Source organism: Perna viridis, chromosome 6 (genome assembly GCF_037379345.1).
Source record: "Perna viridis isolate PV_CMFRI_1.1 ecotype Kerala chromosome 6, ASM3737934v1, whole genome shotgun sequence".
Lineage (NCBI taxonomy): Eukaryota > Metazoa > Mollusca > Bivalvia > Mytilida > Mytilidae > Perna > Perna viridis.
In genome coordinates this window covers 48,691,945-48,716,778 of record NC_142450.1, presented here as the reverse complement: position 1 = coordinate 48,716,778, position 24,834 = coordinate 48,691,945, and the positions used below count along the sequence as shown (strand labels likewise).

The window sequence follows — 24,834 nt, the reverse complement described above, 5'->3', positions numbered from 1 at the left end:
ACTCCATACGCAAGTGCCGAAGGGATGTTGCCATGGATGAAAGGAAAGTTGACAATTCTGAATGAAAAGTCATCACGTTTGTCGTAAAGTTTGGTCAATAGTTTTCCTTTACCATCGATTTCTAAGTGTAGGTCAAGATATAAGGCTGACTTCACAGTGTCTGTAGTATCCTTTATCTCAAGTTCTTTTGGGTAGATGCGATGTATCAAATCCCCGAAATTAGGATTGTTTAAAGATAATACGTCATCTATATAGCGGAAACTGAGATTGAATGATCTATCCAAACGATATTCTTTCTTTCTGATCACATCAGCTATAGTCAGCCTCATAAGAGTGAAGGAATAGGTCAGCAAGTAAAGGAGCACAATTTGTTCCCATTGGAATGCCGACCGTTTGTTGAAAAACACGTCCACCACACTGGACAAATATGTTGTCGATTAAAAATCGATATACATCACGAAATTTATTAGTCATGAATTTTTTTTGTTAAATTTTATAATTCAATTTGAGGAACCTCCGTGAAAGAAAAAACTGCACAAAACTAAACTGATTGCAAAACAAAAAAAAATGAAAGAAGGGCGAAAGGAAATTTTTCCAGTTTATGGTTTTCATTTATTATCTAGGTCATCTGTTTAGGATATTTTTATTGTATATACCACAGCTAACAAGTTTTTATCATAATGAGGCTTTTTGTTTTTATCAAACTCTACCATACACAGACACTTTTTTGGTCATTTATTCATTTCCCTAAAAGAGCAGGAAATGGTGTCCTTATAATATCAGAATGTTTCTATAGACATGGTAGTTTAGCCTGACAACTGTGTATACTTTTAGAATTAGAATACTGTGTATTCTGTATTTTTTCTTTGCATACTTGTCATGATGATTCTAAGGGTTTGTACACAAAAATAACATCAGTATTAACTGTCTAGTGAAGGAGGTCAACACAACAAAGTCATAGTACACAGTAATACAAAATGAAAACAAAACAAACAATTACACATTTTATTATAAAAAATGGACTAAATATCTTAATGGATGGCACAAACTAAATGCCTGGATGGAGTAGATTTGTAAAGTATAAATAAATATATGTACAAATTTCTATACAAAAATATCACAGACAAAATTAATCCTACACTAAAATGTCTCTGTTGTCTGTCAATAAGTCACCCAGAAGTAAAGGCAACACTACAATGTCTCTGTTGTCTGTCAATAAGTCACCCAGAAGTAACAGCAACACTACAATGTCCCTGTTGTCTGTTAATAAGTCAATACAATGTCTCTGTTGTTTGTCAATAAGTCATCCAGAAGTAACGGCAACACTACAATGTCTCTGTTGTCTGTCAATAAGTCACCCAGAAGTAACAGCAACACTACAATGTCCCTGTTGTCTGTCAATAAGTCACTAAAATGTTTCTGTTGTCTGTCAATAATTCACCCAGAAGTAACAACACTACAATGTCCCTGTTGCCTGTCAATAAGTCACCCAAAGGTAACAACACTACAATGTCCCTGTTGTCTGTCAATAAGTCACTACAATGTCTTTGTTGTCTGTCAATAAGTCACTAAAATGTCCCTGTTGTCTGTCAATAAGTCACTACAATGTCTTTGTTGTCTGTGATAAGTAACCCAGAAGTAACAGCAGAGATTAACCACTAGCTGGGCCAACTAGAATATCATCATACATTAAAGTACATTTAACAAGGCAATTAACACCTACAACTGATCTAATAAATATATACTTAGTTACTTACAGATCTAAGTATGGAGCAGATACTAACATTTTTTAATAAGGCCAATTGTTACTCTTTAGAACATTATTACAGTCAGGGTGATGCACACTTCAAATGGTAGATTTTGACCTTTGACATGACTCAATCACAAACCATAATTACATACAAAGCACTATTTTTTCATCCAATAACAATTGTTTGAGACAACTGGCAGAAATCTAGTTTCAGAACAAAGAATGTCCATGGTATATAGCTACCAGTCACTGCCCTGTTGTAGTACATATACAAACAGACATTTGTCTTAACACTTATTACCACAACATCTAAGTGTGGATCAATGACCTGGTATATCTATAGATAATCCATACTGAGCCATTTTCTCCTCATACAGAATGTTTTTCTCTAAAGCCTGTTTATAGTTATATTTCAAGTCTTCAATCTCCTCAAAGAAATCTGGGCCAAAATTCTGTAGTTCTTTCTTCATCTGGAATATAATTTATAGAATAACTCATGTTACTACGGAGAATTCCACATGAAATTAAAAGTAGAGTATATTTAAATGAATAAATACAAAAAATTTAAATATTTTTCTATTTAGTTTTTCGGTTCAGCATGGGTACATATATGCATGATGATGAAATAGGCAATATAAAACTTTAAATAAATAATGAGACCAAGGCACAATTGATTCAGGATTATGTAATATATAAATTAGGTTCAAGGTTAACTTTTGTCTAAGGTTTACACCCTGATAAGTAAACAAACAATGTTTACATCAAAACAGAAGAAGATTCATTTATTAAAGAACGAAAAAGTGTTTGACAGCTATACCTTACATCACATGTGTAGCAAAAAAGACATCTATATAACTTTACGACAAATGTGATGACTTTTCATTCAGAATTGTCAACTTTCCTTTCATCTGTGGCTACATCCCTTCAGCACCTGCTTATGGAGTGTTCATATCACAACTCATACGTTATGAACACAGTTTGCCGAAACTACCCAGAATTTTTGTGTTGCGCTAGAACTCAAACAAATAGGCTTCTAGAACAGGCTAATGTTGCTACAAGATTAAAGTGATCACTACAGAAGTTTTATGGTCGTCATCATGAACCCGTGGATCGTTATGGTGAAAACTGATTTATTCAATGGGTCATAGTTTCCCTTCCCTCGTTTGTCTGCCCTGGACTTGACTTTTTATGAGCAACTCAGTGGATGTTTCTAGTAAAGCAGAGGACGCTTACCCTACAGGTGAACCTAGTCCATGCTCCCAGTTTTTAGTGGAGTCCGAGTTGCTCATTTGCTTTTGTTACTTTGTATGTATGATTTAAGTTACTTTATGTTCTTTGTTGTGTATGTCTGGTCTTTGTCACTGGATCGCATTCCTTTGATTACTGCTATAACCTTGGTTCCCTTGATTACTCTTAAATCACATGTGTAGCGACAAAGAATCATCAAAATGCACAAAAGAAAAATGGAATAACAATAAGAAGTTTGTTGATTCCAGTATGTTCATAAGGTTATTAAAGAATTTAAAAAATCCATTTATGACCTTTTATACTGACCTTTGATTACCTTGACAATAAACATGGTGGTCTATTTTTTTATTAATTAAGAATGTAAATTGGACAATATTGATTCAAATATGTTTGGAAGTGAAAGTATATCTCTTCATAAACTGTAGGCAAAAGGATAGCAATCATTGATCAGAAATATAGGATGTAATTACCTTGCCACTGTTAGCAAGGGGATAGAAATCATTGAGCAGAAATATAAGATGTAATTACCTGGCCACTGTTAGCAAGCGGATAGAAATCATTGAGCAGAAATATAGGCTGTAATTACCTGGCCACCGTTAGCAAGGGGATAGAAATCATTGACCAGAAATATAGGCTGTAATTACCTGGCCACTGTTAGCAAGGGGATAAAAATCATTGAGCAGAAATATAGGATGTAATTACCTGGCCACTGTTAACAAGGGGATATAAATCATTGAGCAGAAAAATAAGAAACAGCTAATCTGGCAACTGTTAGCAAGGTGTAAGTGATCACTATACAGAAATATAAGATGCATTTGGTCTGGTTAGTGTTAGCAAGGGGTGAGCAATCACTGTACACAAATAAAAGATGTAGTTGGTCGGAGAACTGTAAGCAAGGGGTAAAGGATCACTGTACACAAATATAAGATGCAGTTGATCTGGCCACTGTTAGAAAGGGGTTAGTGATCACTGTATACAAATATAAGTTACAAACAGTCAGACAACTGTTAGCAAGGGGTTAGCGATCAATGTACACAAATAAAAGATGCAGTCGGTCTGACAACTGTTAGCAAGGCGTTAGCGATCACTGTATACAAATGTAAGATACCATAGGTCTGACAACTGTTAGCAAGGGGTTAGCAATTACTGTACAGAAATATAAGATACACTTAACATGGTCCTTATAACCTACCCTTTCTACTTCTAATCTCATTTTATCCTTTTCTGTTTTAGCAGATTTCAGCTCCATTTTGATGTCTACATTTTCATTCATTAATCTGTCATAGGCTGCTATCTTGTTTTGGGCATCTGTATCATACTGATTAAGAAAAGAAATATAAATTATAAGAATGAAATTCATTTAAAAAAAAAACACCCAACCCTGAAAAAAAACACTTGAAACTTCTTCTTGTTACTTCTATCATAATATGACCTAAGGTAAAAAAAAATATAAAAATTACTAATCTAGAGTTGTTTTTTTTTACTACATTCCTTTTTTCCAGTGTTGTGTACCTATTTTCCTGTGAAATAATCACTATAAAATACAACCTCTGTTAACCATCAAATGTTCTAAGTAATCTTTTAAGAAACTGTGAAGGTTTGGAAATGTTTTCAGTTTGTTTGTTTGATTGTTGGGGTTTAACGCCCGACCAGCAATATTTCAGCTATATTCAGACGATGAACATGAAATTGATGATAAAATGAACATGAAATGATGATGAAATGAAAAAGGGATGGGACATAAGGACAATGGAGTCGACAAATTTTGATTGCCACTGGCAATAGGGAGAGGTGGGTAGGGTCGGGCAATTTAGCCTCCTGTGGCGGAGCCCTATGGTTCCTACTCCGGGAGAATACCACAGTAGGGGTCTTTAACGTGCGAGGAACGTGGCATCTTTCCCAACACGGTACACCAGTATGGTTGGGTTCAGGTTTTCCGTATTATAGCTGACAACCCCAGCATGTAACACACCAGGGGTATTTCATTCCACCACCTGGGGCACACATACCAGTTGCTCTGTGGGGAGAGCGCCCTAGCCCCTCGCTAGGGTTCTGAGCACTATTTAGTCACCTTTTACGACAAGCTTAGCGCTGCTGCAGGCCTATTCTTTTAACACCCAGACCTGCACAGGGTGGAAATGTTTTCAGCAATTTCATGCCATTCCCTCCCTTTCTCTCTCTCAAAAACTTAAAATTGTATTACCTCAGTAGCAGCAGGTCCTGCTTGTTGTCTCAATACTGTTATTTTGTGTAGTAATTCCTGTTTTTCATTCTCTAATCTCTCATTCTGTAGTCTGTAAAAGTAACAATAGTTCTAGACAATAAGATAACACTGTAAGTAATTATTGATAGTTCTATGTAAAATGTACTAGAAATTGATTATTACCAATTTTTATCATCAGTGGATAAGGGAAATAACAGACAAATAGATGAACTGAACATACAAGTATTTTCTTCTGTTTTAAGTTTCAAAAATATAACATTTTTAAAAAACACATAACAGCAATATAGAAGTCAAATTCAGAAGAAGGTGAAAAAACTCACCTGGCCTACATTAGACCAAACTTCACCTGATAACCTAAGGATTTAGAAGTCCCAATCACAAACAGATGGTGGGCTACCAGAGATCTAAACTCACCTAAGGATTTAGAAGTCCTACTCAAAAGAGATTGTGATAGGAATAATTCCCATGGTCTACTAAAGATCTAAACTTAATTGATAATCTATCATTCCTTACTGATCACTCGGAATTCTTATTTGGCTTGTTGTAGACACCTAATGATGTCATCTTTCTGACCTTCACCCCCACCAATACACATTGACATATCTTGCATAGTGTTATTAATCCCTACTGATGTCACCTATCTGATCTTTAACCCCTCCAAAAACAAGGATATCTCTCATGGCTTGTAGTTCCCTACTGAAGTCACCTTTCTGACCTTTAACTACTCCCTGAATACACCAGGTCATATTTACCTGGCTAGTTGCAGACCCCTACTGATGTCATTTATCTGACCTTTACCCTCTAGCCCAATACACAAGGACATATCTTACCTGGCTTGTTGTAGATCCCTACTGACATCACCTTTCTGACCTTTAGGGAATCTTTCTAATACAGACACCTAAAAAAAAGCATAAAAAAAAGTTCAAACAGTGATGTAAAGCCATTTTAATTATACAGAGCTGGCATATTAGTTGGTGAAGAAACCTCATAAGAGAAACAGAAATACCAGAGTAACAGCTGTGCAAAGCACATTACACTCATCTCACTTTTAAAAGCATTTATCTCCATAACAACATAACTCTGGACTGAACATATAAAAAAACACTGAAAAAAAGAACATTTTATCCAGGAGGACAATCCCTCTATCTACCAGTGCACCTGGTCCATGCTCACAGGTTTTGGTGGAGTCTGAGTTGCTCATATAGTTATGTTATTTTACATATATTTTTTTTGGTTATTTCATGCTCTTTGTTGTATATGTATATTTTCCATGTCTGGTCTTTGTCCTTGGATTACATTCTTTTGATTACTGCTAGAATCTTGGTTCCCTTGATTACTCTTTCAATCAAATATGAATAAAATCCATAAAAAAATGTTGAGTTATTCTCCATCACATGTACATAAATTAGGAAAAAAGCATTGCTAAAAAGAACGGGCTTCAATACTAATATAAACTGATATAAGTAAAATACTAATATACCTTTTGCTTGAGATCTTCTCTCTCTTGTAACAATATCTGCTCTCGTTCTGCTGCCTCCTTCAATAATATCTTCGTATCTGCCAACATTTTATTCTGAAAGGCATATAACATATATATAATTAAGGTGTTACTATCTTGTAGTTTTATTATTGACTACTATAGTATTGGCTACCAAGAACTAATACAAACAGTTGGGAATAATCCTCGCTCTTTTACAAAGAAATCAGTTTTCAAATAAGGGGGTGATGAGTATATATCAATATACATGTAAATCCTGCAGAAACAGAAAATTTGCTACATTTAAAAGTTTTTAATTAAAATCAAGTCACATTGGAGAACAAGTCCTGATCAAGTTGACTAAGTAAAGATTAAAGCATGAAAGATTAACTAAAGTTTTCTGCCCTTACTGATGCATAGTATTTTTTTCTAATAATCTTGGGCGTCACAATGGGAGTGAGGACTATATATAAATGCAGACTAAACATATTGTATGCTATTGCTCAGTAGAGCACTGGCTATCCAGAATGAATGAACACAGCCTTGTAATTAAAATTTATAAAACACAAACAAGATGTAACCTTTAAACAATGAAATATGTTAGGTAACACTGGTTTCAAGTTTCATGTCTACATGTGTGCAAGCAACATAGCTAAACACAAGTTTTATGTCTACATGTGTGCAAACAATATCACTAAACACAAGTTTTATGTCTACATGTAAACAAGCAATACAGTTAAACACAGGTTTATTTATGTTAGCCTGATCATCTGTTTCAGTTGACAACCTGTGATAAGTAATGTGTAGGTTCCTTTCAAATCAATACATTGGTCTGCCTAGTTTAATTTTTACATTACTAATAATATTATTTTAGCTAGATCTGACTCTATATCTTTCATTTTTTCCTTTGTGCATGGTGGTGACATACTAATTTAACTACATTTAACTCCAAGTCTTTTAAGTTTTAAATTATACATTCTTATAAAACACCTTTTTAGCTAGATCAGACTCCATATCTTTAAGTTTTCCCTCGTACATCCTGGTAGCTACTGAAGCTTTCCATCCCTTGGTGTCCATGGATTGTTGTGATCCACCTGTCCTGTCCAGGGCTGACATAGACTTTGAGTCCTGTAACTGAGCATTCAGTTGTTCCTTCTGAAACTCAAGGTTCCGTATCTCTGACCGTAGTTTCTCATTGGTCTCTATTTCCTATAAGAAGCATGATTTAATCATTAATCAACACTTTTCTTAATCTTTATCTGCGTAAGATTGCTCCATGGTTTTGTTATTCACTTGGACTTACAAATATTAGTATTGTACAACTTTGTAAACTTACTTTATGGGGACCAGTGAGAGCTATCATATTGTACAAGCTGTATTCAACATTAAAGGTTAGACAGGAAGGACTGCTTAGATGGTTGTCTCATGAATATTTTCCCAAAATATTTTACTTCACTTTTATTTATTATGATTAAATAACTTAGGAGGTAGATCTAGGGTAAGGGACATAACTCTTGAAATCAGTGATATGTTTGTATCATATTCAATTTCACCAAAGTCTATCAAGCTTTCATTAGAATCAGAATGAAATCAATCCAAGTGACTTTGATGCTTACATGAGACTGATGTCAAATGCTGAATACAAATGTTCCAATTATTTGTAAGATTTGTGGCCCTTACCCTAGGTATACCTCCATAAGATCTATATATTACCTACAGTTAGGTTTGAAGTATTCAATCATTGATATTAAATATCACTTAAATTTATAAAGGAAAGGTTACAAAAACATTTATGTAAATGTAAAATAATTTACAGTATCCATGACAACCATATTGACCTGATTCATGAAGGATATTGAATTATGCATTGACGATAATAGAGTATTGACAAGAAATAAAACCAATACAAGGATGAGGATGCAATTGGGGTAAAACTAGTCAATACACTGATTGTTTCAATAATAAAATTCTAATCATTTTTTCATGAAGTTTCATTTCTATATGACATGTTTATTACTATTTGCCCCCAATGCTGGCCCAAATAGTGACGCTAATTTAAACTGAAAGCTCAACCAAATGTAAGAAATTAGACAGAGCTAGTGTTATGTACTGTCAGTGGTCATATACAATGGATTATTACTGTCAAATTATTTTGGTTCTTGAAACAGAATAACTACAGTACAGATGTGACAAACCACCTTCATCAGGTCTTTTATTACAGTACAAATGTGACAAACTCCCTTCATTAGGTCTTTCATTTCAGCACAGACGTGAAAAACCACCTTCATCAGGTCTTTTATTACAGTACAGACGTGACAAACTCCCGTCATCAGGTCTTTTATTACAGTAAAGACGTGACAAACTCCCGTCATTAGGCCTTTTATTACAGTACAGACGTGATAAACCACCTTCATAAGGTCTTTTATTACAGTACAGACGTGACAAACTCCCGTCATCAGGTCTTTTATTACAGTACAGACGTGACAAACTCCCGTCATTAGGCCTTTTATTACAGTACAGACGTGACAAACCACCTTCATTAGGTCTTTTATTACAGTACAAACGTGATAAACTACCTTCATTAGGTCTTTTCTCATTTTCTCATAGTCTGTCATCATTTTAGCTGTCCCCTTCTGTTGGCTGGTGTACCTCTCTGATAAAGTAGCACCCATTTTATTTCTCAGGTCCTCAAGCTGACCCTATAATCAAAGATAGGTTATAAATACATTTAAAGATATGCCATAATGTTAAAGATTGGGCTAATATAGAAATTCTGGAAAGTCAAGTCATACTTAAGCAAATGTCTGTTATAACTTAAGTAAAGCAGATAACCAATTTGTCCGTGATACAGCAATTAAAATATCATACATTCACTTGGAATTCTTAGCTACTAAAATAATAACAGTAGCAGTTCTATTTTTTCAGAATATAGTCCTTATTTGCATACAATAAATATAGAACTTTTGTGAAGGGGTAATATTTGCTATTTTTGCATTCATGATAACCTCTACATGAAATATTTTGTCTTTTTTAAAGAAAGTATAAATATATTTTGACATCTGACCACAAAATTTATACTCATGCAAACAGTTCCACATTTACAGTAATTCAACACAGCACCATTTTTCAGTACTATCATATAACAAAGCACAACAATATCTTACCTTAAGTCCCTCATTCTCTACCTGAAGAGTCTGTACCCTGATATTGGCTTCCCCTGCAGCTGTTCTCTTCAATACTTCATTTTCAGCTTGTACTCTCTCTACAACCTTCTTCAGTAAAGCAACTGTCTTCTCTAACTCTCTGGCACTCTTACCAGACTCACCAATCTATAACCAGAAATAATGAGAAAGGTGTTACCTTTATTCATTTTTTTTTAAACTGATATTTGTGTAAAAAATAAGCAGTAAAGATAGGAATTTTCTGAGTTATTGTCATGTGACAAATGAAAACTCATGTGATCTCTGATCATATCAATACATCAGGTCACATTACAGACAGAAAGTTTTTCAGAAATACCATATTTAATATCGCTATAATAATTTACTTCCTGCTCTCAGTGTTTGGCTTTTATACTAATTTCTTTAATATATGTATCTTTACAAAAGCCAAGCTTTACCTCCTGGTTCAGGAACTCAAAAAATCAAATTACTTCTTTGAAATAAATCTTTTTGATTAAAAAGTTTTTTAATATTTGATAAAAAATAATAAAAAATACATCATTATATGACAAGATAATCTATGGAGAACAAACAGACAGACATATTCCAACCTTCAAGCTGGGCTTCCTCTAAACTTACCCTTCTGATGCTTGATGTAGTAGAATCTTGAGACCCTCCAGATCGTGATGTATTATGACCACCTAGCTGACCATTCTCTATTTTCAATGCATCTACATATTTCTGTAAATCTTTCACCCTTGCCTATAATTACAAGTGATCTGATATTTACTTTTGAAACCAAAGTGGCCAACTGAAATATAGAAAAGCTGTTCACAACTTTCACAGCTATTAAAAAATTAATTTGCAAGTAAACTAAAAACAAACATATTTGCAAAAAAAATTAAATTCAACCAAAAAGAGTCTTAAAAGAAAACTAAAAATATCTTGAAACTGGCAATACAATCTAAAGAAACCTAGCAGAATGTATACCACAAGACACGTACCTTCAACCTAGGAACATCTTTTCTCAGTTGCTCATTTTCAAACTTGAACTCGATATTTTCCTCTGACAGAGCTAACATTTGTCGCTGTAGAGATTGGTTTTTCTCAAATATCTCCTGATATTCTCTGGCTGCAACTGTTCCTGATGAACTAAACTCCTGTAAAATATAACATAATTATAAGTATAATATAACGAGAAATGACAAAGAGACAACTACCCGACTGGTCAGCTCAAGGCCATTATAAGTGTGCTTGTAAAAGAAAGATGGGAAAAGACTAACAAATGAAATCAACCTAAAATGTACAGTGATTACATGGAAAGTAATAAAACAGAAGCTGGGAACAGAAGGTAACCTTGATTAAAATACCAATGCTAATAACATCTGACACAAATAACATTCAAAGCCATGTTAACAGAGAGAGAGAGAAGAAAAAAATACAGGTTAATATTCTCTGATATTTCTATCTTGTAATATGAGCAAGATGTAAATTTTCTTTGGAATAATTTATGCTAAATTCATGGTAAGCAAATTTTGAAAAAAATAACCAACACGGGAAAACTGTGTATAACTGCAAACTTAACACCCTAAAAAATTTAATCCAGCCAACCATGGAAATAAATACCTACAAAAAATGTACACATATTCTGCAGTCAAATGGCAGTTTACTCATTGAACCAAAAACTATTTTTACAATAAAAATCCTTACAGCAGAAGTTGTGACAGCTTTCTGAGCTATAACTTGTTCTCTCTGTTCTAGTTGTTCCAGCTGCTGTTTAAGATATTGGTTCTTGGTTTGCAGATCTTGAAATGCTGCGTCCTTATCCATAGCCAACTGTCTTCTTAAACTGGACACCTGTCAAACATAAAGTTCCAGTTAAAAAATGTGTACATGAACTTTATCCATTAATGAAATTTCTATACATGCATATCATTGTGAATTTGTAATAATACAAAATCAACAAAATTTAATTTCATTACTTTTATAAGAATCACTAAATACATGTATTTAAAATAAAAAAAATTTTCAAAATCTTTCTTAAACAGAATGAAGTATACTGCTGTACCCTCTTTCCAATGTATACCTAGTTCTGATGTATTATTAATATCCCTTTTTGTACAGAACTGATTGCATGTGCTTGGGTCAGAGGTTGCCGACACTGAACCTGGCCTGTTTCATGAAAACAACAACAAAAATCAGATTCAGCTGGTATTCCATGTAATTTTCAAGTTTTAAGCTCAACCTAAAACCTCTGTATGCCATTGTATTTAATCCCTTTTAGAAATGTAGAAAATACGCATGAAACTAATCAATCGATATTGATATATCATCTGCCATTTGCAAAGCTTCCCAAACAACAATCACGAGACGAAAATACGTCATCTGTCATACAAATTAACTATGGAAAGACCGATTAACAAAAAAAGAACATTTTCTGGGGATTTGACAAATTAAAATATCAAACATATTTTCCCTCATTTTAAAAAACATTCTGCTTAGAAAAATTCAATGGAAATTAATAGTTAAGCAGTATTTAACACTAAAAAATTTTCACAATGAACAAATTTAAGCTAATTTGGTATATATTTTTTATTTACAGATATATAAAAAAATGAAGAAAAAAACAGTATCACCCTGATGCTTAGAAATCTGCCTTCAATGCAGTACAGAATGGATATTTTTTGTTTTACAGTTTTTTTTTTTTTTGTTGCTGTTGATTTTATTAAAGTTGTTCAAATGTATAAATGATTTAATTTTCTAATTAATTCAAATAAAAAATAAGTTGCACAAAAATGGTATATGAAATACTTATATAAGAATATTTAAATATTTATCAATTAAAAATTAGCGAATTTCAATAATCTGATGATTGAGATCACCTAGTATATCAATTTCAAGTAATCTAAAATAGTATAAATGATTTTAATTCTTAATCAATTTCAATAAAATGATTTTTTTGGATAAGAATTGAAATAAGATAAACATCATTTTGAATAATTTGCATTAAAAAATGAAGTGTTTAAATTCTCACAAATAAATATTTCTCTTTAAATAGACTAAAAATAGATTTTATAAAGTTATTTTTGTCCAGTACTTTATTTTTTTTTCTTCAATAAATCTAATACTAGCATATTTCTATTTATTTAGTGGAAATGTATTGTATCCCATATGGCTCCTCACACTTGTTTAATCTCTGAACTGGAAATGCACGGATTTGGGGTAGGACAACAATAATGGCGGATGATTGACATTTGATTTTCAGTCAGTGGTGTTATAATCAAACAAAGACATGCACATAACATAATTTACAGAAATGGAAAGTAGAATGTCCGAATTTTATTTTTATAAATAATATTAGCGTCATCTGGTCAAATCAGTAACTCGATCGGAAGAATATTATTTTGACCAACGGAATGGGGGTACCCCAGTATACACAGCTATCAACATATCCAAACAACCTTCTAGAACATAAATCTACAGCTATATGATCCAGGTGAGGTAATAAATCACAAGTGAACAAAGGGCCTGTAGATAACATATATGTTACCTCCTCCTGTAGTTGATAATTCTGTGTTTTAAGTGCCTGTGTTTGATGATCTGGTTTCCCTGAAGGACCAACTGGGGCAACATTGCCTGGAGCTGCTGCTCTTTGTAGAGATGATACTCTCCTCTGTAAAGTATCTTTCTCTCTTTCAGCTCTAAAAAACAGTGGTTATATACAATTATAATACAATTGAAAAAAACAAGAGTAAGTCTATTGATTATGAGTCAAAATCATTACTATAGAAAAGAGTTATAGAGGGCAGGTACAACCTGAGAGAAAGTAATTAGAGGCTAACCAATGATATGGCACATTAGGAATAAAAAGTAGTGATGGTTGTATCTTTACCTATCCATCTGATCTTTATAAACTTTGTTAGCCTTCAATATTCTCTCATTCTCCTCTTCTTTCTCCTTTAGTCTCAGTTTCATCTTCTCCACTGTCTTCTGCCATTTTTTACTCTCCTCCCACTTTATCATTTCATCAGTCTGTAAACAATAACAAACATATCAATGTATAGACCTTCATCAATAACTTCCAATATTTTCTTCATCAATAAATGCTGTTAAACTTGATAACATAGTCAAACCTTAGGTTAAAAGATTTATAAGTTTATAAAAAGAATATATATATTTTCTTGAAACAAAAATATATTAGCCTTTGAAAAAATATTTTTAAAAAGCTATCATAAAGCTAAGACAATCCTTTTCTGTGGTTACCCCTAACACAGTTTTTTCAACAACAAAAATTGATGTGGCATATTAATGCACGAGAATACACTACAGTTTTAAATAATTCATTAAGACTGACCTTTTCTCTCTTTGGAGGTTGCGGTTCTGGTTCTCGAGGACGCTCATATGGTTTTTCTGGCTGCTGTTGTTTACGTTTCAGTTCATCCTCTAATAATCTGACTCTCCTGCGTAGTTCTTCCGTCTCCTGCTGGCGGGCATCATCTCCTGTTTTCTGTTGAATAATACTTAATTGATTCAGTGACCATTTGTTAGAATTTTCACAGCATGCCTTATTGTGAACACAGACTTATTCAAAGTGTAATAATACATGAAGCTTATATAATAGTTTTTGAAAAGTGCAAAATACGACACCAACTAAAGACATTTTTATGCAATAATTAAAACCAAAGCTCAAGTAGTGAAACAGATGCATGCAGCTGTCAAGTAATGATGTAAGACAAAAGTAGTCTTTCAAAAGAAATAATCATAAACATGATGGATCATGGCAAAAGCCCCATGGAATTTTATACATGTATATTTATGCTGACATAAATTAAAAATGGTTAATCTTGTATTAAATACATAGATGATGCATTTCATTTCATCTCTGCTGTAACATACAGAAAAATGTCCATTAAGTACATGTGATATTGACCTTTGACCTACTGATCCAAAATCAACAGGTGTCTTCCTTACCTCGTAAGCATTCAACTGAGCAAGTTTGATGAAAGTCTATAAGTTATGTCCCAGAAACCAATTTCAGATAGACAAAGAGGTAGACGGTCAGATAGTCAAATTCTAGACTCCCCTGTTTTTTGAAAGGCAGGGGACAACAATAAACCCCTTATTTCCTACCTGTGTTTTCATGGTACTCATCCTCTCTACTTTTTTCTCCAGTTCTTCCACCTCATTCTCCAGTCTGTGTTTGTCTGATTTGTATCTGTTCAAGTTTCTATCCTTTCTTCCTGAAAGCAAAGATACACTTGTTTACTTTCATATTACAAAATACATGTAAAGCATTTTTTTTTTAATTTGTTGTAAATACATGTATATTGACTTGAAAACTACTTGTGGTCAAAAATTAATACTGACACCTTTTAACATTTTTTAGCTTTTAATATTTCTGCTCCATGATTTGCCTCTAATAATTTGAGTTGTTGTATAAAGCCAAAAACAATGAACTGACCCATTTCTTCCTTTATATCCTCTAGGTCTGTCTGTAGTGTTGATTCATTTTCTTTTCTTTTCTTGACTTCTTTCCTGAGTTTATCCACCTGTGTCTGGAGATCATCTACTTGCTCCTGTGTTATAAGTTTATCAATGTAGAAGCAGGTTTAATGACTAATTTACTTTATATATTTACCCACTTATTGCCGGTTGCAAACCATTTATTTCCCCATTTATAAAACTAAAAAATACAACGTATATGCCTGTAAAAATGGAGCATACTATTCATGCAGGAGATTGTGAGAATGACATCTTGTATCTAATCATAATTTACCAAACACTGACTATGAGAAAATAACTTACAGTGAATTCTTTTGTATGTTTGTCTATAATTTTCTGTACATTGACTTGTTGTTCTGATTCATCAGCTGTGTGTTTGACTTGGTCCTGTGCCTGTTGTATCATATCAGCCCTCAACTCTGTCAATGCTTTACTTAATGCCTAGAAACATACAAGGTGGTTAGCAAGAAAATCTGATAATGGAAAAAAAAACATTGGAGTTTATAAAGAAAGCCTACTGCAGGAATTACATGATATTTAAGAAAATGGGTTTTACAGCTATTGTCATAGAAATTATGAAATGTTTAGGCAAAGAGGCTGTTCATTAATGAAAAATAAAACATCCAAAGTTCTATTCATCTTACCAGAAGAAATTGTAACCACATAAAAAAATAAGGTCTTAAAACATTTTGTAATGATAAACTTAAAAATCAACTACTTTTTCACAAATGCAACAAATATTTTTTACAGTTGTGAAAAGCTCACCTGGTGTTGTTTTTCTTTGAGAGCCAGTTGATTTTTCAGTCTATCCACAAGGTTTTTCATTGTTGTAGTAGGAGCCCTGTTATTCTGTTCCTTCAGAGTTTCTACCTCCTGATTGAGGAGTTCTATCTCCTTCCTCATGTGGTCCATCTGTCTTCTGTGGTCATCTACTTCTCTATCCTTCATCTCAGCCTGAGACTTTATCTCACCACTCAATCTATAATATATTGTCTCCATGTTTTATATTGTTTTTGGATTTATTAATAGAATTTCTTTCCTGACATTTCATTAAGGAGTTTTAATGAGAATAACTTCAGAAAACAACCGATGTCTACACTTTATAACATAAAGAAAGTATCAAGTTGAACCTTAAAATATATCACTGTCAAACAGATGACAATTGTCTAAAGCAAAACAACTTAGCTTTAATTGGTTGGTTAGATGAGTCTAAAAATAGATATCAGAGATTGTGTATTAACAACAATTTTACACTTACGTATCTTTGTCAGATGCATGCTGTTTAGATATTTGCTGTAGTTTAAGTCGAAGGTTGGTGATTTCATCATCTTTCTGTTTAATCTTAGCACTCATGGCAGCCATAGCATTATCTTGTTCAGCAACAGTATCTTCCAACTCTGATAGTTTGGCCAACTATAAAAAAATATCAATTATGTGTAAGTTATTTTAAATGCTTTAAGTTGTGGACAGTTTTATAAACCTTACGTGGGTTTTGCATTTGAATTTTTACAACAGTATTGCCCTTTAACCTTTAAGATTGGAGGTTTATTTTCATATTTAATGCTCCTAGTTATTTTGATGTTATATCATGGATATTTTTTTTTTCCCAATTACATTTTAAAAATCAGGTTAGATTATTACCTGTTTACTTGAGGCAGGCTGTATGTGTTGCTTAGCTATAAGATCTCTAGCAGCATCTTTAAACTTGTTGAATGCAGCATCTGTGTTCATGTGAATCTTCTCCTGCATGTTCTTCAGATCTTGTTCATGACGTTTGTTCATCTGCATCATATCATCACGAGCCTGGTTCAGAAGTTCCTGGTACTTAGCTATCGTTTCTTCTTTCTGGTTTATTCTAGCCTGAAAAATCGAGAGAGTTTGGGTTATCTTTCTTAGTTAGAAGTTCTTTTTCACACTGACATGATTTTAATATATTACAGAATCTCTTAATGTTTGGCTTGCAGACATCATCCATTTCAAAAGTAAAAATGAATTATCATTGTAATTCAACTGTGAAAAATACAGAAACTGGCTACATAGCACCAAATGTTTGAATACTCAAGGATGTTTCAACAAACATTAAGTAACAAATTTTATAATTCCATGCACCTGCAAACTAGCAATAGTGGACTGTGCTATCTTGACTGAATGTTCAGACTTGTATTCAGTATCTCTGGCTGATTTCTTCTGCATGGCCTCTGTGACTTTAGTAGTAGCACTAACAATGATTTCATCCCTATCAGCTGTGGCTGGCATCCTCAGACGTAACTCAGCAATAAGTTTATCCCTGGCTATAATGGTCTGCTCTGCTTCTCTAAGCTGCTTCTCCAAGTCCTGGTTTCTCTATAAGAGATAATACAATACATGGTATATTTGTTGTTAAATACAGATAATGACTTTGTATTCTGAATATGAATTTTTAATAACTCTATTGATATACATTTAACAACATACCTTTTTGAGAACTTTAGACTCAGCCTGAGTGTCTAAAATGACCTTGACATTACTCTTAATTGTAGAAATAGCCTCCTCTAACTGGTTAGCAACAGGTAACTTAGAATCAGGTAATGATCCTAGAGCCTGCTCAAACTAAAAATATAAATAGATACAGGTAACATAGAATCAGGTAATGATCCTAGAGCCTCCTAAAACTAAAATATATATAAATACTGGAAGTTATAATGAACACAAAGTACAAAGTACAAGTACATGTACAATCTGAAGAAGAACTATCCCTCCCTCCAATAGAGAAATAAGTTCATTTAAGTTACAACATATTCATCTATATTAAAAGGATTTTTTCTCTTAGAAAATGTACATTTGATATTATGTTGGATGTATTTACTATTGTTATTGTGGCCTTTCAGAGCTGACTTCAGGGTTTGTTTGCACTTATTGAGATGTCTGTATTTACTATTGTTATTGGGGCCTTTCAGAGCGGACTTTAGGATGTGTTTATTGAGATGTCTGTATTTACTACTTTTATACAATGGTGCATTTGTTATGTTTCACTGTATTCATTTCCTTTTTCTCCTTAAAAGATAATAAAAAAAACATAAAAACAATAAAAAGTAGAATATGATACCTTAGAAGCAGCCCCTGCTATTTCTGCTGCTTGATTCTCTAATCTACCGATTGTCCTCTCTAACTCTACTTCACGATGCTCCCACCTTAACTGCTTCTCTTCAAAGTCCTACACCACAAACAAAACAGATTAATATTCAAAATTAACTTGCATGTTTTCCCATATACACCAAAAGATTTCCACATTTAATGGTACCACACTATTTTACTTTAAAATTAAGTTCTATTTATAATCATAGACTGACAGAGTTTTACTTAACATACATGTAGCTTCATAAAATATCACTGTGCTCATTGATGACTAATTTAAAGAATGTTACACAGAAACTCAAATTTTTTTCTCCTAATATTATTACAAAGTATACAGACATATATCTATGATAAACTACCAACCTTGGTTTGGTGAACATTATCAGCCTCTAAATCAGCTATCATGGCCTCATTAGATCGTACAACTCCCTCTAAATACTGGATCTGTAAAAGAAGTATCATTATGACAGTAATTTATTTATTGCACATTCAATTCAATCATTGCTTCAAATATATTAAGACATTTCTTCGTGAGACAATTCATATAAAACTGGTCAAATGCAGAATGTTCAAATCTGTTTAAGATTCCATATTTAAGAATTAGTTTTAACACATTCCTTCCTGCGAAATACATAAAATTTTAGATCAAATAAAAAGTACTCATTCAAATCACCAGTTCAAAAAAATAATCAAACCCTTTACCATACAACCTATTTACCTGTTGTTGAAGTTTAGAGTTAAGTCTTTTGTGTTTAAGTTCCTCTATCCTGACAGCATCCATCTTGGAATGCCACTCCATGACTTTAGCAGCACCACGGCCATCTTTAATTGTAGCTATTAGATCCTGTAAAGACTTCTGCTGTAACTCTGACACGGCCAACTTCTCCTCCAACTGGTAACGCTCTTCTCTCACCTGCAATATTGGGCAAAATTAATACTTACAAATCTGAAAATGAATTCCATCTATTTGTTCTTCTTTTGATTTGTATACCATAGTCTCGTTACTTAGCACAAACTATTTTCTCATTACACTATACAATTGACAATTGTACAAATTAATTATAGAAGTGTTATGGACTATCAATAAATTCTACACACAAATTCACAGTATTCAAAATTCAGCTGACTTGAATCTTATTTCTGGAGACTAGGAAAACATAATGCAAGCTAAGAAAAATAATTTTCAGGATTAATACAACAGAAAACTGAAATTGATATACTCACCTTTTTGAGTTCCATTTCTAACTTGCTCTTATCCTGTTGTAGTTGCATCATATTCATAGAGAATTTCTCTTGTCTTGTCAGAGGAATAGCACCAGCAAACTGTAGTCTCAGATCCTGTAAATTCTTCTTCAGGTGATTAGCCTTGTCCTGTGCCTCCTTACGACTGTGGTATATTGTCTGATTTTTTTCATCAAGTTTCTGCTCCAGTCGCAAGACGAGAGCCTCAGTCTTAGTGACCTTCTTTTTTACCTCTTCATATTTCCTGACAGCTGTACCCTCACTTACTTGTAACTGTACAATATGTCTATGCAGCTTCCCTGATAAAAATAAGTTTTGTAACTTACAGTATGCCACATAAACCTTAAGTTCTACATGTACATTGCCTAAACCTGTGAGTAAAAAAACTCCATTATTACTGGTATTATGTTCCTTTTTCATAGTGTCACACAGTGTTTCACTCAAATCACACTCTGAGTGTAGAGCAGATCTAACACAGAAATATACCAAATTAAAGTAAAATCAATATTGAAAGCACTTATCTTTTACCGGTATAGAGTTTTAAGTTTTATTAATACTCTATGACAGAAATCACACTGTAACAAGAGGCAGATAATTAACACATTTACAATACAACAATGACAGACAAGGTAGACATTCATACAAATAAATAGTAAATTTTCATACAAATAAACAAACATTGTATGAACAATATATTGACCAACATAATCACGATCGACAACTCAAAAACTATTCATGATCAGGAAGCATGTGCTATCAAAAAAAAAAAAAAAAAAATAGCTTCTGAGTTTAGATACTTTATATACAATGGGATTTGACATGTTAGAAGTGACAGCAGGAATCTTATTATTCTTGAATGTAAGTTATAGTAATTTCATGAGACCTTTGACAAACAATGCCAATTTTTTTAGCATTGTTATATTGTATAATGACACCAGACCATACATTTTTTTTTTCGATGGTCTATTCTTATAATATGCCATAATGTACTTATCATGGATATCAGTAACTTTTGCACATTTACACAAAAATAAATAATGTAATTCGTCCTCAACCACTGTCTCTGTACACAAATGACAAAAACGTTCACCTTGTGGTACCCCCATCCATCTACCAGTCTCTACTGGGATTTTTACGTACTAACATTTAAGATTACAGATCAATTTTCTAAAGAAATTAGGAAGTCTCAACAAATATGGTTCAATGAACCTACTTGTCTTTAACCTTTAATAAAATTGGCCCCTAGTAGAAACATTCATATCACTACATTTTCTGACAAAATTGGTCAATAAATGTCTGTTTTATTACATATTTAACATCACATTTACTTAAAACCGTTTGTGATTCCCACACGTAATTAAGGCCTAGGTTATCTAATAACGATTTAATACTCAAAAGCCAGGCTATATTTACATAATTTTCAGAGAACCACACATATGCAAAATAATACAGAGAACTTGATAATTTACTTTGGTTCAATTAATTTGACCATAAACATAACAATTGTTGTTTTATTAGTACATCCAACGTGAATCTCCTCGTTTCACTTTAAACCATGTAATTAGGAGTATTTGATCTAACATCTAAGATAAGTTCCAAATAATACAAATGCAACTTTTCTATTTCCTATTAGTATTTCTATTATCAATCTATATGTGATATGAACTTAATTTTTGCTTTTTATCTGAAGTTGTACTGGCAATTAAAAGCCAAGAGTGCACTCAGCACAGGATCTAGGAATAATGCATGCAGTGAATTCTTAAAATTAAATTTACACTTTGTGCAATAGCAAATACATATTTCTTTCTTTTCAGGATAGTGAAATTTACCTCAATGAAGCATTTTCACCTACCAATAATAGTTTTTTCGTCACTCTGGATCTGAAAGTCCAGTAACTGTTGTCTGAGAGAAGCATTCTCCTTCTCCCGAGATAACTGAATCGTCTCCAGTGTCTTAACCTGAGATGTTGCCACTTCTGAAATTTCCTAGAAAATAGCCAATCATGGTTTATTCTATTTTATTCTTATAGTCGCCAAAAAATTAACAAACTATTAAAATATTTGAAATTACAATACCTAAAGCCTCTTCATTTTAATTTACTCGAATGTTAACTACCAGACTTAATTGAAAAACATCATCAGTCCAAAAAGGACTAAAAGTTTTGATGAGTTTTTTTCTCTATTATAATACAGCATTAAGCAGTCATATATATTTCACCTTTATGTAATGTGTTGACTTGTTTTTCTCATAAAGTTTAAAATATGGGCAAATATTCTAGTCCTTATGCACAAGTTTTAAAATTATCATTAGAAGCTATATTTGTTTAAACATTAACCTTTATTACTTTCTCACCTTCAGTTTAGAGATTTCATGTTTAAGTTTTATTTCTTCTTCCTCTAATTGTGAGATCTTCTTCCTGTCTGCATCACTCACTTCCTTGGTTACGGAGTCTATTAAATTATAATCCAATACATCTACTATCAGTCTTGTGCTAAGGATAAATATCATGTTTGTAATTCCTAAATATGTATGTATTTTTTTATTCACTTCATTAAAAATGTGTCGTTATGTAAAGTGAATGGTTATGGTGAAGAAGTCAAACAGACAGAAACCCCACCAGGATGAAAAAAAAAATACTTCTAGATTTTTGCAAATAATTTCAAAGAATAGTTCATCTAAATGATAATGTTACAGTTAAAATAAAGTATATACAATAGGAATTATATGAAGGACATACTTGTAAGTTCATCCCTGAGTTCTCTTTCAATCTTCTGTAATTCTAAATTAGACTTGGTTATCTGTAGAAACATAGCAGATATGTTATATAGACATAATTAGCAGTGATACTGCTCTAGATATAATATATTAAAGGTGTAAATAAGGCTTTTATCATTGAAAATGTTTTCATTTGCTTTACTGTACAATGGAAAACAGATTTTAATGTTTCGTGGTGGAAAGATGTCTGACACTACTGTAGGTTCTAGGTCATTAAATGCTTCACACCTGAGCAAAGACCTTCTAGCTGTAATCCCTCACCTCAATTGGTAACAGTAGAAAACAGTTATGGTGAAAGGCATCAAATGCACCATTGTATACCCTTTATGAAAATAGTAAAAGTGTGATCCTCAAGCTTTCAAGCATATTAGTGAAACGATACCCAACTATTCAGGGTTTCAAAACTTTAAATTTTTTTACAATCTAATAAGCATTTTGTAACTTGAACATTATAAACTTTCTTTTTTCAATGTTTATTTTATTCCATTTTTTTTTGTGTTGCAATATCCCTTCTTGATATTTCTCCTTGCATTCCTAGCACAGTTCAGTCAAGGCATTTCCACTCATCTGTACCGTCAATGTTTTGTTCTGGGTGATGAGAAATAAGATTTGTCTGTAACTGTCCTCCAGCTCTTTATTTCTCTCCTCCAGGTTATGTGTGACCTACCTCTGAGAACTTGTCCTCCAGGATATATGTGACCTACCTTTGAGAACTTGTCCTCTAGTTCTTTATTCCTCTCCTCCTGGTTATGTGTGACCGACCTGAGAACTTGTCCTCTAGTTCTTTATTCCTCTCCTCCAGGTTATGTGTGACCTACCTGTGAGAATTTATCCTCTAGTTCTTTATTGCTCTCCTTAAGGTTATGTGTGACCTACCTCTGAGAGCTTGTCCTCCCATTCTTTATTCCTCTCCTTCAGGTTATGTGTGACCTACCTCAGAGAACTTGTTCTCCCATTCTTTATACCTCTCCTCCAGGTTATGTGTGACCTACCTCTGAGAACTTGTCCTCTAGTTCTTTATTCCTCTCCTCCAGCTTATGTGTGACCTACCTCTGAGAACTTGTCCTCTAGTTCTTTATTTCTCTCCTCCAGGTTATGTAATATAGACTTCTGTTGTTCATACATCCTGACAGCATGCTCAGCTCTCTGTCTCTCATTCAGTTCCTTCATCTCTAGTGTAGTAATCTTCTTAGATATAGTTACAGCATCACCATCAGATATCATACCCTTAATATCCTTTCCTTCTGTTACACCTACAATAATACAGGTACTCATAAATATCAGACATAAAGCTTCTAGGACAATCTATATCATCAATACTTATTGATCATACAGATTTAAATTTATTTTGTCATTTTTGTTGGGAAAAAGATGGTTGCATAAGCATCAAAATCTTACAAACACTACTAAATAATGAACTGCTGAAGTACTTTAATTGATTTCTTGAACACCTTGTAACTCGTGGATCCTTCCTGAATTACTTATTTTGTAAGTCTGTAATTTTACCTCTTTTGTGAAGATCTTCCACTGCTGCCTCTAAAGCATGGAGTTTTTCTTTCTCCATCTCCAAAGTTTTCCTTAATGAGTCATTGTCTTCTGTTAATCTTTTAACTTCCTCCTGTAATAAGATAAAACTGATGGCTATACATAACTTCAATGGTCTATGACAAAAACCAATGATTGAACAATAATTTCATTTCAGAAGAATAATGCTTTCTGTTTTGGTAAAAAAAATTGTCCATCATCTCATAGACCAAATTTTGTAATATGACTGTGAAGTCAACCTTCTTTAATGACTTACTCCTTCAATTTTGATATTAAAATTAAATTATAGGGAATGGCTGTTATATTTTTTGCATCTTTTTGAAATAACCTCAATGTCCATGGTGCATAGTTGAAAATAACCTGCAAGTTATTTAGTGTGCACCATGTGATTTTTTGCAGGATACCCTAAGGAACATTCATACCAAGTTTGGTTCCAATTGGTCAAGTAGTGTCAGAGGCGAAGAGTTTAAAAAAATTGTTAACGAAGATGATGACAGACACCAAGTGATGGCAATAGCTCACATGGACTTTGGCTAGGTGAGCTAAAAAATGTAAATACAAAAATGTATTATTAAATCTGTTAAAAATTAACATCATTGTAAAATCATATTAACAAAAAAACAACTGAACAGACATACATGTATATTTCATTTAATCTAATGATTTTGTGAATTTATCATTTACTTCTTGGACAGTAAGATACTTAGGACATCACATGATGGACGATATGATACAAACTAGTGATATAAAAAAATTGTCTTTGTGGGATTGTGATGTATTTTCTATCAAATCTGAT

The 24,834-nt window shown here is 32.9% G+C and overlaps 1 protein-coding gene across 1 annotated transcript in view; it reads right to left on the bottom strand.

Annotated features, from left to right (window-relative positions):
- Positions 1-991: 991 nt before the first annotated feature.
- The window catches only part of LOC148615374 (centrosomal protein of 290 kDa-like), a 52,467-nt gene continuing 28,624 nt past the window's right edge, over positions 992-24,834 (bottom strand). Inside the window, exons 27-57 of the mRNA XM_088590284.1 lie at positions 24,000-24,111; positions 23,544-23,746; positions 22,456-22,516; positions 22,071-22,168; positions 21,571-21,703; positions 19,701-20,017; positions 19,195-19,389; positions 18,840-18,920; positions 18,448-18,555; positions 17,817-17,951; positions 17,472-17,705; positions 17,004-17,222; positions 16,621-16,775; positions 16,128-16,341; positions 15,666-15,803; positions 15,322-15,436; positions 14,991-15,100; positions 14,215-14,367; positions 13,753-13,892; positions 13,411-13,561; positions 11,571-11,717; positions 10,865-11,020; positions 10,500-10,622; positions 9,864-10,028; positions 9,276-9,398; positions 7,690-7,908; positions 6,703-6,795; positions 6,053-6,120; positions 5,202-5,292; positions 4,191-4,316; positions 992-2,220 (exon numbers count right to left, since the gene is read on the bottom strand). Of these exons, the coding sequence (XP_088446410.1) occupies positions 2,071-2,220; positions 4,191-4,316; positions 5,202-5,292; positions 6,053-6,120; positions 6,703-6,795; positions 7,690-7,908; positions 9,276-9,398; positions 9,864-10,028; positions 10,500-10,622; positions 10,865-11,020; positions 11,571-11,717; positions 13,411-13,561; positions 13,753-13,892; positions 14,215-14,367; positions 14,991-15,100; positions 15,322-15,436; positions 15,666-15,803; positions 16,128-16,341; positions 16,621-16,775; positions 17,004-17,222; positions 17,472-17,705; positions 17,817-17,951; positions 18,448-18,555; positions 18,840-18,920; positions 19,195-19,389; positions 19,701-20,017; positions 21,571-21,703; positions 22,071-22,168; positions 22,456-22,516; positions 23,544-23,746; positions 24,000-24,111 (4,533 nt within the window). The 3' untranslated portion in view covers positions 992-2,070. The remainder of the gene's footprint in view (positions 2,221-4,190; positions 4,317-5,201; positions 5,293-6,052; positions 6,121-6,702; positions 6,796-7,689; positions 7,909-9,275; positions 9,399-9,863; positions 10,029-10,499; positions 10,623-10,864; positions 11,021-11,570; positions 11,718-13,410; positions 13,562-13,752; positions 13,893-14,214; positions 14,368-14,990; positions 15,101-15,321; positions 15,437-15,665; positions 15,804-16,127; positions 16,342-16,620; positions 16,776-17,003; positions 17,223-17,471; positions 17,706-17,816; positions 17,952-18,447; positions 18,556-18,839; positions 18,921-19,194; positions 19,390-19,700; positions 20,018-21,570; positions 21,704-22,070; positions 22,169-22,455; positions 22,517-23,543; positions 23,747-23,999; positions 24,112-24,834) is intronic.